Raw genomic sequence first — 16,923 nt, 5'->3', positions numbered from 1 at the left:
TGGCAGGAAGCATAATACACGCTCCATATGATAGGGAGCATAACTGTTGCTTAAGGTAATCGAAAACGCTACTAACGCGTTATCCGAACGACTTCTAACTCTGTTAAAAGTAATCGGAATTCTTCAATTGTATGAATGATTGCCCCTTAAGCACGTCCACAAGTGTGCTTACTGGGAATTCATATTTCAGCGCGTTTCTGATGCAAGATGCTTCTCGTCAGAGTCATAATCCTTATACATCTTGGTTATGGTGTGCAAGCGATACAAAGGATTCGAATACTATTTTGGTTCCGTGAGGCTCGGTGCAGCTGCTTCTGCTTCTGCTGATAGTGGTGGCCGTAAGACGAGATACAAAGCAGGGCCTATGAGTGGCACCAATGATAAGAACAGAAGCCAAGAACCTTTGTCAAACCTGCAAAAGGAAAAGAAAGTGTTTGAATATTGCACCACATTAGTTTTTCCCAAGGAATTTAGAACTCAGGAGAAGTAGAGACATCAGTGAAACAATCACCATTTCCGGGAGGTCATATCGTTGTAGACCCAAAACGGAGCAAATGCAGATAGTAAAGTGAAATCAAGGCTCATCACATGGATCTGCAACATGAAGGTTCCAAATCCGTTATGTTTCGGTCAAATTTTCCCATGTCCTACATCTGCTAGTTATGAGGGTTTTATAAGTTTGCCATTAAGCCAAATTTACATCCATGCGCACAACCAGTGCTGGATCAAAAAAATAGAAGTGTCTGTGAAGTGTTGATGATTGAGTGACTTACAAATTTGCTTTCATTGAAGTACTGGTAATATTCGTTCCAGTCAGCCCCACTAGCCAGGCCTGCATAGATTACTATTCCCAGTCCTGCAGCAAGTGATATCTGATGCGTAACTGTGTTACTTTCATTTTCCAAAACAAATTGAAAAGCAATTTACTTCAGTTCTATTTCATTAGTAAACCGACATTAATCAAAATGTTTCAAGTCAATTATGCTAATTCCTCCAATTCTCACCCCAATGAACATCGTTTATATACGAGTAACTAAAACATAGAAGAAAGAAAAGTCTAAGAAAATATCGATTTTTTAAGATCAATTGAATGTTTTTGGTCGGAGGCTAATATCTTCCAAGAAAGCGATAAATAAACAGCTGCATGTTTAAATTAATCTTTTAATAAATCCTAAACAGCGAAAAGCATGAACAAGAGGTGAAAAGTTCCTTACCCAAGCAGTCAATTTAGATTCTAGAAAGTTGAGAGGCCATCTTGTGAGCTCACTTTTATCAACAGGAGGTGGCGGCGGCTTCCACAGTACAAAATAGGGAAGAAGAGCATATACACCGCCAAAGCATGAAAGTATCAAGAAAGGCCAGACGGGAACTTTGCTTTTTGAGCTGCACATAAAAGGATGGATAATACAGATAAATCCAATTGTCCATGCATTCGGAAGTCAAAGAGTATTGCCACAGCTGCAGACACATTTTTAGAAGAGATGTTGACTCTCAGGTACCTCAGAGGCATCATTCGTTGTACTACATACATCAAGAGTTGTTTGCAGAGAAATTTATTTGACTCACTGATAATAATCTACTCTGATTTCTTCCGAGTAAATAAATAGAATCGCAAACCAAAAGAAAAGATCAGAGAATTTTAAAACGGAGAAAACAATGTTACCTTCTCGCTGTTGGAAGCATCAACATGCTATAGACCAAAGGCCACAAACCCATTATGTACCAAACAGACACAAGCACGTCATTCATTCGAAAACCGTCATCTCCCTTCAAATTCAAGAGTTTCTTCAAGAAATACATGTCCCTTGACTGAAAAAGTCAAAAGACCATATGTTAAGAATGTGAAATGTAGGATAATCACAAAGCCTAGTTTGCAGACATTGCAAAGATCAATTGAGCAACAGGGCAATCAAATGTTAGACGACATGCTCTCACCGTCTCACATCAGTTTAATAAAAGAAAAAACTAGTTTAATTGATATTTTACAACCGCTAGGGATTATTAGTTTTTCCAAAATCACGATTTAGGACAGCAAGTTGCAGCACTACAAGAACTATCATACATTTCAGGAAGGTCAGTAAGCCAATAAATCCTCGAAAACATCCCAGCTAGGGATTATTCCTTCAATTCGAAATTCGAAAGCAATAAACTTTAACAGTTTAACTTGTTGCTTTTAATAGTGTCTTTTGACATAAGTAACCATTTCAGTACGAAACAACGAAATTAAACCTTCCAAATGAAATTAGTGAACCCAAAAACAAATGTAAAAGAATAACAGCAGAATTGCAATCAAATGTCTTTGCTTCTAGCAAGCACTACAACTACTTCAACAGAGAATTGAATTCTGCCTCATTAAGTTGCACAAAGCAATGAAACAAATAAATTTCGGGCCAGTTCATAAGTGCTTCTAGGATAGCTAAAAACACTTTCAGATACCAAAAGCGCTTCATGACAATTAAACATGCTTATGGGTTAGAAGGAAAAGCACTTTGGAATTATCACTCCCACTGCTTCTCCACGAAGCACTTTGATTTTTTTTAACAAAAGTTCAATGTGCTTCTAGAGAAGCACTTCCAAACGGGCAAACAAAAGCACTTTTAACACTATATTTACAATCTGAATTGCACAATACCGGAGTCTGGTTCGGGGAAAGAGTGAGCACATAGAACATGAGTGCCCCCCACAAAACAAACAGCAAAATTGAAGTCGTCCAGTTCTTCCCTGCACCTCCATTTTCTCCCTCACTCAAAACTGGGTCTTCTGGTTTCTGACCATTCAAGGTACTCCGACAAATTTGGAGACGACCCTTTTCCTTGTGGGATGTAAAGATTGAAGTTTTGCAAAATTGGGTTGCAGAAAAGGTTGGAACTTTTGAGCTTTTCTGGGAAAGTGGAATTCTGGGATTGGAGTTTTGGGGTTGGAGCAGTGAGTTTCTGAGAGTCGGGTTCTTGAGTGTAAGGGATAGGAAGTTGCAGGACATGAAGGTGGCATTAGTCAACGACATGTTTGGAAGATTGATGAGGTCTGATGATTTTGAGGTTTCCTGAGCCTTTAGCACTGGGCCACTGAGCCAAGTCCATCATAACGACGCCGTTTAAAGTTCCCCCACTTTCCCTACGTTTGTTGGCACGTGTGACATCTGGGTTAACTTTGAATGTTGGTCCTCTGAATTGAATTGTAAACCCTAAAGATGAGTTTGTGAGTTTGTGACATTTATTTTTTGGCAGAAAATGGTTTGCACAACATTTTTAGGAAAAGTACATAGGTTGATTCCTGCAATTGTTGTAATATATATATATATATATTCGAGTTTCATTTTCGTCCTCTAATTTAGTTTTATAAACCGTAACGTACTTCAATTTTATCATACTACATCGTCCTACTGTTAAATATATTGTCCAAATATCAACAATTATGCAATCAAAGTATCAATCATATTAATAGTATAAACATGATGATTGATATCAAAATGTCTAACACAAGAAATGAAATGTCTAATTTACCTCTAGTATTAAGTGAAAAGTTAACAGAAGCGACAATGAGATTAAAATGACACTCATATACCATGATATTTTTACATAAGAATTGGAAAAATTTGGGATAAATTGTACAAATATGATATCAAATTCGTAACTCATTAATGTAAAGCTTAATATTTGTTACTGAATAACCATTAAATGATAGTACTAGACAAAAAACAACCGCAATTAAAAAAGAGAAATACTAATGAGACTCTCTTGAAAGTAAATTTTTTTTTTAACTCTCTGTCACCTTACCCTTGTTGGGTGGAAAGGTTGCCTTGGTTCCTTGGGCAGATATGCTGAATCATAGTTGTAAGGTTCGTCGATGAGTTATCATTTGATAAACATGATCCGAAGGATTAGCTGCACAAGTTTTACTCACTGTGTGCATCTTAATTTGAACGGTGTAGGTAGACGCATTTTTGGATTATGATAAATCATCACAGGGAGTCGTCTTTTCAAAAGATGAGGCATATGAGCCAGGTGAGCAGGTAAACAATGAAAAATTTTCACAACGTTCGATCTAAATCCATCGTTGAAGTTGCAAGAAAAAATGCCAAAAAACAAATAATCGAAAGCATTAATTCCATGGTGGTTAATCACTAACTGGTTATGTCCTTACTCATCAACACGTCTAGTGATGCTTTTCATCACTTACTGCAGGTTTTCATTTCTTATGGAAAGAAATCTAACGGAGAGCTGTTGCTATCCTATGGGTTTGTCCCAAGGGAGGGCACCAACCCTAGAGATTCTGTTGAGGTGCCAGTGTCACTTTCAAAATCGGACAAATGTTATAAGGAGAAGTTGGAAATTTTGAGAAAGCATGGATTATCAGCGTAAGTGCTCGATAACTCAAACAAATCATGTTTAATCTTCATTCATTCTTTTCCTTTGTAGTAATTTTAAGCTTTTTTCGCACCTCATATTTTCGGTTTAGTACCTCTGAGATATTACAAATTATGTATTCCTCCTTTATGTTGTACTTCCGTTTTAATTTCTAACTTAAGCAGATCTTAGTGCCATCCCGTACAAATCACTGGTTGGCCATTGGAGCTAATGGCGTAAGTTTATTTAGCCGTCAGTCCTCCAAGTATGAGCGGACAATTTAAAGAGGTGCGATAGTTTTGGCTTCGTATTATTCATCAAAGTTTCAATATTGTAGAACTTTGTCTGAAAGACCGTTATGTTAGTTGGCTGCTGCAGCATCAAACAAATCTACCACGAAGAAGGATTTACGATACAGTGATAGAGGAAGAAGCTTTACGGTTTATACTGGATACTTGTGAAGCCAGCATATCAAAGTATAACAAATTCTTGCAGGTGAAGGACTAATTTGCTACATCTCTCCATGACTCCATGAACAATCTAGATAGGTTGAAGCCGAGAGAGTTAAACATTTAAACTCACAACTGATTTTTTCGCTGACAGGCAAGTGGATCCATGGATTTGGATGTTACGTCTCCAAAGAAACTTACATCTTTTGCTTTCTATAAATGGCTGAAAAAGTTGCGATCACCAGAGATTTTCAAAACAGAACAACTGAAAATTGTGGATGAGTAAGGAGTTGAGATTATGAACGCGGGAATTTAAACAACGAAAGTTTCGGGTGAGATTGCATGTATTCCGTGAGGGTTATGCATAACTGTTGTTTTGTGCTTTATAGCAAATCTGCCTTATTTTGTGTTGCTGATACGAAGCTGTGACTGGTTTCAGATCCTGAGAAGGAGACTGAGGGACATAAGGAAGTGGTGAACTGAAAGCTCTAACAATCTTCAACGGATTTCGGAAGTTCTTCAAATGAGAAGAGCTTCAAGCAAGTATGATGTGCTGTTGCAGAACGAGGCAAACTCCCGGTGCTAAGAAAGCTAGTCGGGCACCATGCACGGAAAAGTATATTTTGAAGAACATCAATATGATAGTTTGTATATTTTTGTTTTATTTTTCTTACCACTACGTCAAACTATCATATCCATGTTCTTTAAAATATATTTTTCCATGCAAACATTTGTAATTAACGATTTAAAATCTAAATTTAAAGATATTTTAACCTTTTTTTTGTTACTTTTTCTTTTATCTAAATCTAAACTACATATTAATAAAACTATCTTTGTTAACCAAAATAGGGTAAAAGGCTATTTAACAAAACAAAATTTTGTTATTTTTTTGTTTAAGCCTCACTCACAGGTGATTTCAATTTTTTTTTTTTTAAAAAAAAAAACACTAAATATACATTTTAACATCTCTATATTTTTCACTTTTTATTTTACTTTTCGGCTTAAATATTCTACTAAATATACACTTATTGCTCAATAAATCGTAAATTCGCTTCCAAATACATTATAAAGATTTCCTTAATGCTCATGAACAATATTTCGAGAAAATAAAAAATTTGCATTTTTTACCAAAAAAAAGGTGGATCAACACTCATGGTTTTCGGTCGGTTTGCAAATTCGTTGATAAATCACCGTTCAATCTATTGTTTTTCACCTTCGCCTCATTGTGAAGTTTTGAAAATTAAGGTGAGATTATTGAGTGTAGAATCTCATTTGACAATGTTCTACTTCTGGTCCTCACTACTATATTTTTCAAATATTTTTTTAGTTTTCGGCTTAAATATTCTACTAAATATACATTTGTTACTCAATAAATTATCATATTCATGTTCTTCAAAATATATTTTTCTATGCAAAATCTATTATAGTTCATATTTAAACACTTGTAATCAAGTATTTAAAACCTAAATTTAAAGATATTTGAACTTTTTTTTTGGTTAACTTTTCTTTTATCTAAACCTGAACTACATACTAATTGTGACATCCCACATCACCAAGGGGAATGATCCTTAAATGTATATTCTCATCTCTACCTAGCATGAGGCCTTTTGGGAGCTCACTGGCTTCGGGTTCAGTTGGAACTCCGAAGTTAAGCGAGAAGGGGGCTAGAGCAATCCCATGATGGGTGACCCACTGGGAAGTTGCTCGTGAGTTCCCAAAAACAAAATCGTGAGGGAATGGTAAGCCCAAAGCGGACAATATCGTGCTACGGTGGTGGAGTGGGCCTGGGAAGTGATCCGCCCCGGGCCGGGATATGACAATTTGGTATAAAAGCCTAACCTTGGCGTGGTGTGCCGACGAGGACGTCGGGCTCCTAAGGGGGGTGGATTGTGACATCCCACATCGCCCAGGGGAATGATCCTTAAATGTACATTCTCATCTCTACCTAGCATGAGGCCTTTTGGGAGCTCACTGGCTTTGGGTTCCGTAGGAACTTCGAAGTTAAGCGAGAAGGGGGCTAGAGCAATCCCATGATGGGTGACCCACTAGGAAGTTGCTCGTGAGTTTCCAAAAACAAAACCGTGAGGGAATGGTAAGCCCAAAACGGACAATATCGTGCTATGATGGTGGAGTGGGCCCGGGAAGTGATCCGCCCCGGACCAGGATGTGACACTAATAAAACCATCTCTAATTAAAAAAAAAAAAAATAAATATATATATATATATATATATATATATATGTACACACACACACTAAATATATATATTTAAACATCTCTATATTTTTCACTTATTTTTTTACTTTTCGGTTTAAATATTCCATTAAATATATATTTGTTGCTCAATAAATTATAAATCCGGTTCCAAATATATTATAAAGATTTCCTTAATGCTCATAGAAAATATTTTGAGAAAATAAAAAATTTGCAATTTTTACAAAAAAAAAAAAGAAAAAACATGGATTACATTTACGGTTTTCAGTAAATTCATACATAAATTACCGTTCAATCTATTATTTTTCATCTTCGCCTCACTGTAAAGTTTTGAAAATTAAGGTGAGACTATCCGTTAAAATTATTGAGTGTAAAACCCTATTTTGACAATATTGTAGACCTCACTAATATATTTTTTTACTTATTTTTTTTTAATTTGTCGACTTAAATATCCTATTAAATTTAATTTGTTAATAAACCGTAAAACTGTGCTTTCTTTTCTAGTAATTCTTACTTCCCAGGTAGTTTGACTTTCCCCAGCCCTAGCCCACAGCCCACGACTCAATGACATCCCCTTTCGTTTTTGCTCAGCAAATCCCCATGCGATCCAACAATGGAGGGCTTGGCTTCCTTCCGGGCTGTTGCTTCTCTCTCTTCCCGTCCCAGAAACCCCATTTCCGCCTCCGCTTTCGACGCTCGTAGAGCAAAGTGGCTCTCTCTTCCTTCGTCGTCCTTTTCCATTGTTCGAGCTCAGCAGGTTCTAAGTTCTTTAGATTTCTTAATTCTCTTCTACTTTTTGCTGGATTTTACTTTAGACTGCATTGAAATGGTGTTTGAAATTCTGGGTAATTGTTTGTTTTTTATTAGATGGAGTCTAAGGGCACTCCGCTGTCGCCGGTTGCGGTGGAAGGTGAAGAGGAGCCGGAGAAAGTTGAGCTGAAAATCAAGGAATGGGAGGTGGGTATGTACCACAATGAGGTGGCTGCGAGTCAGGGAATTAGAATCAGGAGGAGGCCTCCCACAGGACCCCCTCAGCACTATGTGGGACCTTTCGAGTTCCGGTTGCAGAACGAGGGCAACACTCCACGGAATATTCTGGAGGAAATCATATGGCACAAGGACACTGAAGTTGCTCAGGTAAAGTCGTCCGCTTTGCGTTTTCGTGAATTTGGTTGCTCGAAAAATCGAAAAATTTGGTCTAATTTTGTTCATATGTTGAGTTGCTAATTTTGATTACTGCTAATGATATTGATTCAGTTGAAGCAGAGGCAACCTCTGTATTCATTGAAGAAAGATCTTGACAATGCTCCGCCGGTGAGGGATTTTGTTGGAGCTCTGAGGGCGGCGCATTCACGAACTGGTCTGCCCGGTTTGATTGCTGAAGTGAAGAAGGCTTCCCCAAGTAGAGGAGTTTTGAGGGAAAATTTTGATCCTGTAAGTCTGCATCTTTTCAATCCTTATTCCTGTATTTGGGAGTTTGTTTCTATTCCTGATGTGGTAGTACCAGATTCATTATGCTAAACTGACGAGTTCATGCTCATCGGAATAGTGGAAGCTCATTTTCCCCTTTCGGAACCTTGTTCTATAATGCTGATCAGGATGTATTCGTTATCCTCATATTCTAATGACTTTCATGTGGTTAGATTGGAACAAAAGCATTTGTATGTGTGTGTGCATTGTGACGTTGTCTCATTTCTGATATAACTATATAACTTTTGGGAAAAGAAAACATGAGTGTCCCTCCCTCATTTTTGTGTGAGAAAATGTTTTTCTCCCCCAACCTTCTCACTAGTTCTTATTCTTCAAATGATTGGTCATGATAGGTTGAAATTGCACAAGCTTATGAAAAAGGGGGAGCTGCTTGTCTTAGTGTTTTGGCAGATGAAAAGTATTTTCAGGTGAGCAAATCAATTCGATCTGTCTTAAAAATCATCGATATTAAAAGCAAACTTATTAGGATATTAAAAGCAAACCTTTTAGCTGTATCTCACTTGCTTTTTACTTAATCAATTAGGGAAGCTATGAAAATATGGTGGCGATAAGAAATGCTGGAGTTAAGGTTTGTTCGTAAGCAGTGTTCGTCTTTTTGTTGTATTCTGCACATGCTAGGGTGTACTTTGCGTATACTTTATTCTAACACTAGCAAAATATGCAGTGTCCTCTGTTGTGCAAAGAATTTATCATCGAGGCTTGGCAAATCTACTATGCTCGAACCAAAGGTGCAGATGCGATTCTTTTGATTGCTGCTGTTTTGCCTGACCTTGACATCAAATACATGACAAGGATCTGCAAGATGCTTGGCATGGCAACACTTGTTGAGGTTTGGGATGCACTTCTTTCTCCATTATTAGTTTTTTATACTTCTGTTTGTATGTTGGAACTTTTGTGGGGTTTCAACTGAGAAAATCCGCCCTTGTCTAAGTGAGTTAGACAGCGTTTACTATTCTTAAATGTCTGGCCTATTTTGGGCTGCTTTTGGATACAGAGTTATGCATTAGTTACAACATATCCTTCTGTGTTTGTTTGTGTATCCTTTTATCAAAAAGAAAAAAAACCATATCCTTTGAAATGTAATCCCAAAACATCTCGTGATTTACATTGTTACAGGTGCATGATGAGAGGGAAATGGACCGTGTTCTTGGCATTGAGGGGGTTGAGTTAATTGGCATCAACAACCGCAATCTTGGTAAAATTTCCTAAGCTCTATGAATTGGCTTATGCTATGAAATTTCTGTTTCCTTGTCATTTACAATATGGCCGTTTGCTGATCATTTCATCTTTATCTCATATTTTTATGAAAGACAATCAACCGTCAACTAGTATTTTGGAGTAATATGTGAGAGCTTTTCAAAAGCCTTCAATAATGTACTTCCTGTTTGAATTTGTGATAGGATCCTCAAAACACTTTCCCCTTTGCCCCCTAATATGCATTAGTATAGGCATAATAACTGTTTGTGGTTTAGGCAGCATAATTAGTAGTTCGGTCTTCTTATATTAATTATTAATTTCTTTTTAAGAGGGATGTTGATGGGGTGAATTAGACAGGTTGTCAAGCTATATATGGAAAGGGATGAGCGTTAAACCTGCCCACGTTCATGTTTTCTATCTGTCAATATTGGGTTGTGTATTGCGTGTAAACTTTAATCGGAATATGATAACCTTATATTTGCTTTGACTGCAGAAACATTTGAGGTTGATACTAGTAACACAAAGAAGCTTCTTGAAGGAGAGCGTGGCGAATTGATCCGTCAGAGAGACATCATTGTGGTAGGAGAATCTGGACTGTTTACACCAGATGACATTGCCTATGTACAAGAAGCTGGTGTTAAAGCGGTTTTGGTAGGAGAGTCAATTGTGAAACAGAATGACCCTCAGAAGGGAATTGCTGAACTTTTTGGTAAAGACATTTCCTTATAAGTCAGTTTAGGGAGATTAGAGCCCACTTGTTCGAACACAAACTTGGTTGACCACAGAAGGTTCAAACACAGACTTAAGTTGGACATGTGATAATTGTACTTGTGTATCAATGAGTGAAGTTGAATAAGTTTGGATGCCTCAACTGCTTGTCAATTGGGATGGTGAGTTTTGTAACGCAGTTTTTTTCGTTCGTGATTCATGCGCGTTGACGAGAATCTCACTTTTCCTGAACTTGCAACTGTGTGACTATGCTCGTTGTGCTTTCATTTTGTGTCTTATGCTACCATATTCCGTCAAGTTGTCCAAGAAAATTGTTAATTTTGTTGTGGAACTGTAGCCAAACAAAGAATGCCAAGTTTTGAGCAAAAGTCCTAACATTGTGGTGGGAATTTAAAAGTCCTAACATTGTGGTGGGAATTGGATATTCAAAAGTTCAGGAAGATAATTGGTAAAAATAAAAGAGTGTAAATCGGCTTAAATCTCTATTTTTAAAAGTATCTGGAGCAATTTTGGATGAAAACTAATTGAAGGACCAAAGTTAAACAACCCAAGGGTTTAGGGGGCAAATTTGCAGTAAAGCCTTTATATATATAACGTGTTACAAGGGTTTGGTCTTCAAATCTCCACCCAAAATATGACCGACGGCCTCCGTTGTGCATGGAATGTATGGTTGACGCTTGACAAATCTTGCATGTATGCTAGAACCAAAGGTGCCAATGCGATTCTTTTCATTGCTGCATGACAAACATCTACGACTGGAATCAGTTGCATGCCTCAACTGCGTTTTTATTTTTTTCTTCAAGGAGATTTTGTAATTTCAATTTAAATTGATCACGACCCCAATAACGATATTTTGACCCGTTCAACAATTGAGATTTGTCCATTCATCCTTTCAATCAATTTGTACTGTATCTAACGAGTCGGAGTAGTTACAGGCGCGCATGGCGGGATTTCTTCTGCTGCTCATACTGTGAAGGCTTAATTCTTGGCACGCAGAAGAGAAGATGGTAGTAAAAATGATTCCACTCATGCAATTTCTGCAGTTAATTAACAATAATGCTCCTGACCGGTCTGCTGTCCAAATTCGCCGTAATGGTGTTGGTGACGAGGGTAGAAGTGGACGCCACATTAAATTCAAGGGTGTTACTATACATATATATATATTTATATAGATCTCTAAGGTTTTAGTTCTTAAGTTCCTACTTTTATAAGGATTTGGATTATTAATTTCCTGTTATATTAGGATTAAATTTGATTTCCTTTCGTTTTATTTGGATTAATATTTCTATCCCAGAATAAGTTCACTTCGTATTTTATTATTAAGCTGATGAATTAAAATTTTGAGAATAATTTATTTGGTCAATTATATATATTGACTTGCGTACCAAGTAAAGCTTCAATTTTTGCCTCATAAAAGAAACCGCCTTTAACAAAGCTATATACATGGTGCTCTGCCTTCGCGAATTATAACTAGGAAACTTAACATGGCGAAGGACCTCCCATGCCGGCGGCAGCAACTGCTTCTACGGCCTCTGACCGATGAGTACGATGATAACAATGTTATTGAGATACTGTCAAGGCTTCCAGTAAAATCTCTAATAAGATTCCGGTGTGTGTGCAAGTCAGGGCTGGCTTTAATCTCCGATTATTATTTTGTTATGAAGCATTGTAACCACGCAGTCATGGAATCCAACTTCGCGTGTAACAGATTCAGATTTCTATCTTCAATCAGACCTCCGGAATCCATAGACTACAAAGAACTATTATTATTCGACACAAAGGATTATGATGATGGTAGTTGTGTTGCAAGCACAGAGCTTCGTTTACCAAAACGGCTGGATGGCACAACAGTTGTGGGTTCTTGCAACGGCTTGATATGTTTACATCAACAGACCTACGACTGCTTGTTCTTATGCAACCCTAGCACCGGAGACGTCAACAGGTTACCACTATTACCAACTTCTTTTCCTTCGAGTGGTCAATTGTTCGAAGGATTCGGTTATGATTCCACCGCTCATGATTACAAGGTCGTAATGGGAATCGACTGTAAAACAGCAACAGGTGCGCTTACTACCACCACAGTCGCTGTCTTTTCACTGAAAACGGGTTCATGGAAAACCACGGAAAACCTCAAGTATGTGGACTTGGATGAGATCGGATGCTTCTTAAATGGAGCTATACATTGGCGGCAACCAAAGCTTGCAAGAATCATCGCTTTCGATTTAGTGCAGGAGAAGTTTCAAGGAAATACGGTGCCACTGCCCGAGCTTGCCAATGAAAATACCTCCGTGACAATTGGGACGGACATACGAAATAATTCTCTGTTTGTTAGTTATAACACAAATCCCGTCCATCCTGCGATTACAATTTGGGTGATGAAGGAGTATGGCTTTGCGGAATCTTGGACTAAATTCATCATCCATACTTCAGGATGGAGTTTACGTGAAAGTGCCTTAAGTTATATTGAGCCTGTATGCATTTTGGAGAATGGCCAAGTTTTGTTGAGCTTCTATCTGATCGGAGGCAACTACGGCTTGCTATTATACAATCCACAGGAAAAGACACATAAGATTGTTCATGAGAGTCATAAATTCGAATTAGAGACTTTAGTTATGTACGTAGAGACTTTAGTTTCACCAAAAAAAGGAGTTGGAATATGAAATGGTCTTTCCTTTGCTCTTTATGTAGGAAATTAGCCAGTTTTGTGTCAATTTTAATTAGGGTTTGTAGCATGAACAAATAAATTTGAGATAGATGTATTTTACGAATATATATTTTTTTGATAATAATTGTGTTATGTTCGTATATGAAACGAAACTTATATCCTACACAAAGACGGATGCACACTGGGCCCATCCGGAGACTGAGAAATATATATGTGAAGGTTTTCTAAGGATTCTTCGAATGTTTTTGTACGAATTCCTTTTGTAGTTACGAAGTGTTTGATGGGGAACTTAAATCCGAGCATGGCTTAGCTAGATGAAATCATGACAAGAGAAACCACCAAATGAGAAATCACCACAAGGGGATGTTATTCATCCGAAGAAAGACACAAATGAGAAGGAAAAAATAGAATGAGGAAAAGCGGATGGAGGAAGCAAAGGCGCTCTACCTCCTCTCCTTAGTGGCTAGGATTTTTTTTTTGAGTGCTACTAGACCCACCTTATTGTTTTATTTTCTTATCCACCTTATAATTTGACCCACTATAAAAGGTTAAAAAATTGAAACGTTATTTCTTCACCTACTGTTATTCCTAAAATTTCCTTTAATTTATATCTAAACTCATTCTATTGTAATTTATCAAAATGTCATCACCCTAGCCGCACCGCCCCCTCTCTTTGTCAACCAAAACCTTTGACACATGCTTGGTGGCATCTCCTTTGGGAAGAGAGAAAAACGGGAGAGGGAAGTAGAGAGAGAAACGGGAAGGGAGGAAGAGAGAAACGGGAGGGGAGGAAGAGAGAGAAGCACGGGGGAGAGAAAGGACCCTTTCTTTGTCAGCGATGGTTGAAATGCAATTTTGATGGAACATAGGTGGACAACATTGGGGTGGGGGCTGGGTTATGGAGTGGTGGTGGGTGATGAGGAGGGAGATTTTTTTAGTTTTCCCAGTTTGAGGGATAGATGGAGAGACGGTGGTGAGGAGAGAGAGAGAAACGGGGTGGACTGGGGAAATGGTAGCTAGGTTCTTTTTCTAGGTTTTTATTTTTATTTTTTTTGAGCTATAATAACATTAATTATAATAAAATAAATAAGGGTTTAAAAGTCTTTTTATAAAAGGATAAACATGCCATTAACATTTTTACTAAAATGTTGGGTGAGAAGATAGGACAATAGGATGCGTTTATCACCATTTTTTTTTCTTTTTTTTTTCACCGAAAAAAGATAGTATATGAGGATTTTAGATTATAAAATTAATTAAATATAATTGATCTTATGGTAATCCATTCAAATTGGGAATTGGGCTTAAAATTGATAAGCAAGTTGGCCCATAATTCTCCTAAACTCCTCAAATAAACACTATATAAAGAGTTCATTAGGAGATTGTTGCGCACGCAAGAGTATAAACAATCGAAAATAGGTCTAATATAACTTTACCTTAGCCATCATCTCCTTCATACTCAATCTAGGGTTTCGACTCAAACCCTAGGACTTGTGCAGGCGGACCAAAGGAACGTTTTTATATCGTCTGATCCTGTTAGGTAATTATCTAACTCGACTTATATGTTTTGAGTTTGCCCATGATTTCAACCAAGTAATTGTTTTTCCTTTTTCTGACTTCAATTCTAATGTGTATAATTTTAAGATCCGACTTAACTTCTTTTTCTGATTTTATTTCAATTTAAAGAATGCACTTATTTTTGTACTTTTTTAAGTTTTTATTACACAATGAATTGGTATCAAACTCGTTACTTATAGGTAAAGATGAATATCATTAGATCGTAGTATTAAGTGATTTTATTAATTTCTTCTATTCTCCAAGTTTTATAGATCATGACAATTTCTTGCATGACCTGATAACCCGACACAAAAATAACAGGATTTCGAGTCAACACATTAATTAGTCGGGTTGTTAACAGTCATGCATTAAGAAGCTTACCCACAGGTAATCTTTTTAAAAACGGGGTAGGCAAACGGGTCCTAGGCGGGTACTGGGAAGGTCCAAAAATTATAAATACAAATCAAGGTGGGTCGGGCCGGTTCCTGGTAAATAACAAGACGGACCGATTCTAAAAATTAGAGAAAATGAGCCCCCACCGTTCATTCTTACTGATTAAATCTCTACCCTCTAGGTCTCTATTTTCTATTACCCTCTCTTATTTATTCTTAGATCTAATTCACTTAACCCGCCCTTCACCCTATCTTTCTGTCTCAACTCCACTTCGAGTCTCCTCCCTCGATCTCTCTCGATCTCCTCCCCCCTCTCTCTCTCTCTCTCCCCCATCTCACTTGCCTTAAACCCAGCTTAACCCCTTTCTTCCTCTTGTCTTCTCCAACCTTCACAAAGCATAACCAGACATATACCCAGCTCACCCACCATAAACCCAACTCTCTCCCGAATCAGAGATTGCTCGACGGGAGCTCGATCCAGAGGTTTCGGACATGGTGGAACAAGCGAAGGATCTAGGCTAACGATATTACCAAAGGCATCAACATACTGCTCTACAATTTTCAAACCAGCTGCCTGCAAATTAAACCTTAGTATTAGCTGTTTTCTGAAAGCGAGTCTAGGAGGTGATCAAAACTGGAAGGAGGAAAAAAAAAAAAAACCTATGGACCTGTCCGGGTTAGGTCCGGTTCCAATGATCAGATTTGCAACACCTGGCCCGCCCCGTCCTGTTTCCTTTTTAAGCGGGTCCGGTCCGGTCCTTCTACATTTAGGCCTGGCTAAGCCCGTGCCCACCCTTAGTTTCAACCCCTTAAGAAAAAAAAATTAAAGCACATTGAAAATACCAAAGCACGTAAAAAAATTCATGATAATAAATTTACAATTGTGAAAAATATGAAAAAAATATGCACATGCTCGTTATCGCATCATCTACGGTTTGGCAATGAGTACATCGTTGTTTGAATTTTTAAAATTCTACCAAACCTCATGAATAGTGTTTTTGGGAGAGTTCAAAACAAATAATAATTTATAATAACTAATGTACAAGTGTGAAAAATATGAAAAGAATATATAAACACTAATGATTGTATTATTTACGCTTAGGCGATGGTTACATCGTTGTTTATACTCTCCAAACCCTCATGAATAGTGTTTTGTTTAAGTGCAAAATTAATAAAAATTCATAATAATTAATGTAGAAGTGTGAAAAATTGTAAAAAAAAAAAAAATACAATCACTCGTAATGACAAGTTTTACAACTTTCGTAAAAGGGTCAACTCCAAAATTTGACACTATAATCCATAAACCCTAGATTTATATTTAATAGTTGATTACGTTTTTCACTTGATTACGTTTTTCAAATTTTCTTTTTTGAAAACATGATATTTTAGTGTAGGCAGAAAAATGAATTGTTCGGATTGTTGATATCATGTCCCGATGTCATTACTAGCGTTTGTATATTTTTATTTTTCACACTTTTACATTAATGAAAAGAAACTTACTGCAACAATACCATAGGATTTAATCCCTCTATATTTTACATATTCTTGAACATTTGATATTTTGTAGTAATGTATTAATGTTTTTCGTATTTTGGGATATGTAATACTTGAAAAACAAATGTGCTTTTATGTTTTAAAGTAATATTAATGTGACAACGTAGTACGTATATACTAATTTAGTATTAGATTTTTTATTTAATTATTTGTAGAAGTAAAATATATTCTCTTTAATAGGTCATATTACTCATTAATAATGGGTCGTGCAATATTATCCGTTTATTTTAACAGGCATTACAAGACACGACTTATTAAGATATCGCATATATCACATTAAAAAATAGGACTCCTTTTTTGTCTTTTTGCATTCTCTTGAATCTAGAATCTTCT

General features: G+C 37.0%; 3 protein-coding genes and 1 pseudogene across 3 annotated transcripts; 3 read left to right on the top strand and 1 right to left on the bottom strand.

Moving 5' to 3' along the window:
- Positions 1-99: 99 nt before the first annotated feature.
- Positions 100-3,040, bottom strand: LOC137739080 (uncharacterized). Its single transcript, XM_068478562.2, has 6 exons — positions 2,633-3,040; positions 1,664-1,809; positions 1,215-1,383; positions 774-872; positions 512-594; positions 100-412 (listed from the first exon to the last, which is right to left on the bottom strand). The coding sequence occupies exons 1-6, from the start codon at positions 3,002-3,004 to the stop codon at positions 280-282; spliced, it is 1,002 nt and encodes a 333-aa protein (XP_068334663.2). The 5' UTR covers positions 3,005-3,040; the 3' UTR covers positions 100-279.
- A 738-nt stretch (positions 3,041-3,778) lies between these two features.
- Positions 3,779-5,322, top strand: LOC137738858 (fructose-bisphosphate aldolase-lysine N-methyltransferase, chloroplastic-like; annotated as a pseudogene).
- Positions 5,323-7,538: 2,216 nt separating this feature from the next.
- Positions 7,539-10,656, top strand: LOC137740013 (indole-3-glycerol phosphate synthase, chloroplastic-like). The gene is made up of 8 exons (XM_068479798.2): positions 7,539-7,765; positions 7,876-8,145; positions 8,266-8,442; positions 8,832-8,906; positions 9,023-9,067; positions 9,164-9,328; positions 9,616-9,694; positions 10,190-10,656. The coding sequence occupies exons 1-8, from the start codon at positions 7,622-7,624 to the stop codon at positions 10,423-10,425; spliced, it is 1,191 nt and encodes a 396-aa protein (XP_068335899.2). The 5' UTR covers positions 7,539-7,621; the 3' UTR covers positions 10,426-10,656.
- A 1,253-nt stretch (positions 10,657-11,909) lies between these two features.
- On the top strand, positions 11,910-13,085 carry LOC137740464 (F-box/kelch-repeat protein At3g06240-like). Its single transcript, XM_068480324.2, has one exon. It carries the CDS (start codon positions 11,910-11,912, stop codon positions 13,083-13,085), a length of 1,176 nt encoding a protein of 391 aa, XP_068336425.2.
- The last annotated feature ends 3,838 nt before the right edge of the window (positions 13,086-16,923 follow it).

The sequence above is a fragment of the Pyrus communis genome, chromosome 9, assembly GCF_041283825.1.
Source record: "Pyrus communis isolate YQ-2024b chromosome 9, ASM4128382v1, whole genome shotgun sequence".
Classification (NCBI taxonomy): domain Eukaryota; kingdom Viridiplantae; phylum Streptophyta; class Magnoliopsida; order Rosales; family Rosaceae; genus Pyrus; species Pyrus communis.
This window is presented reverse-complemented; position numbering and strand designations above follow the sequence as displayed.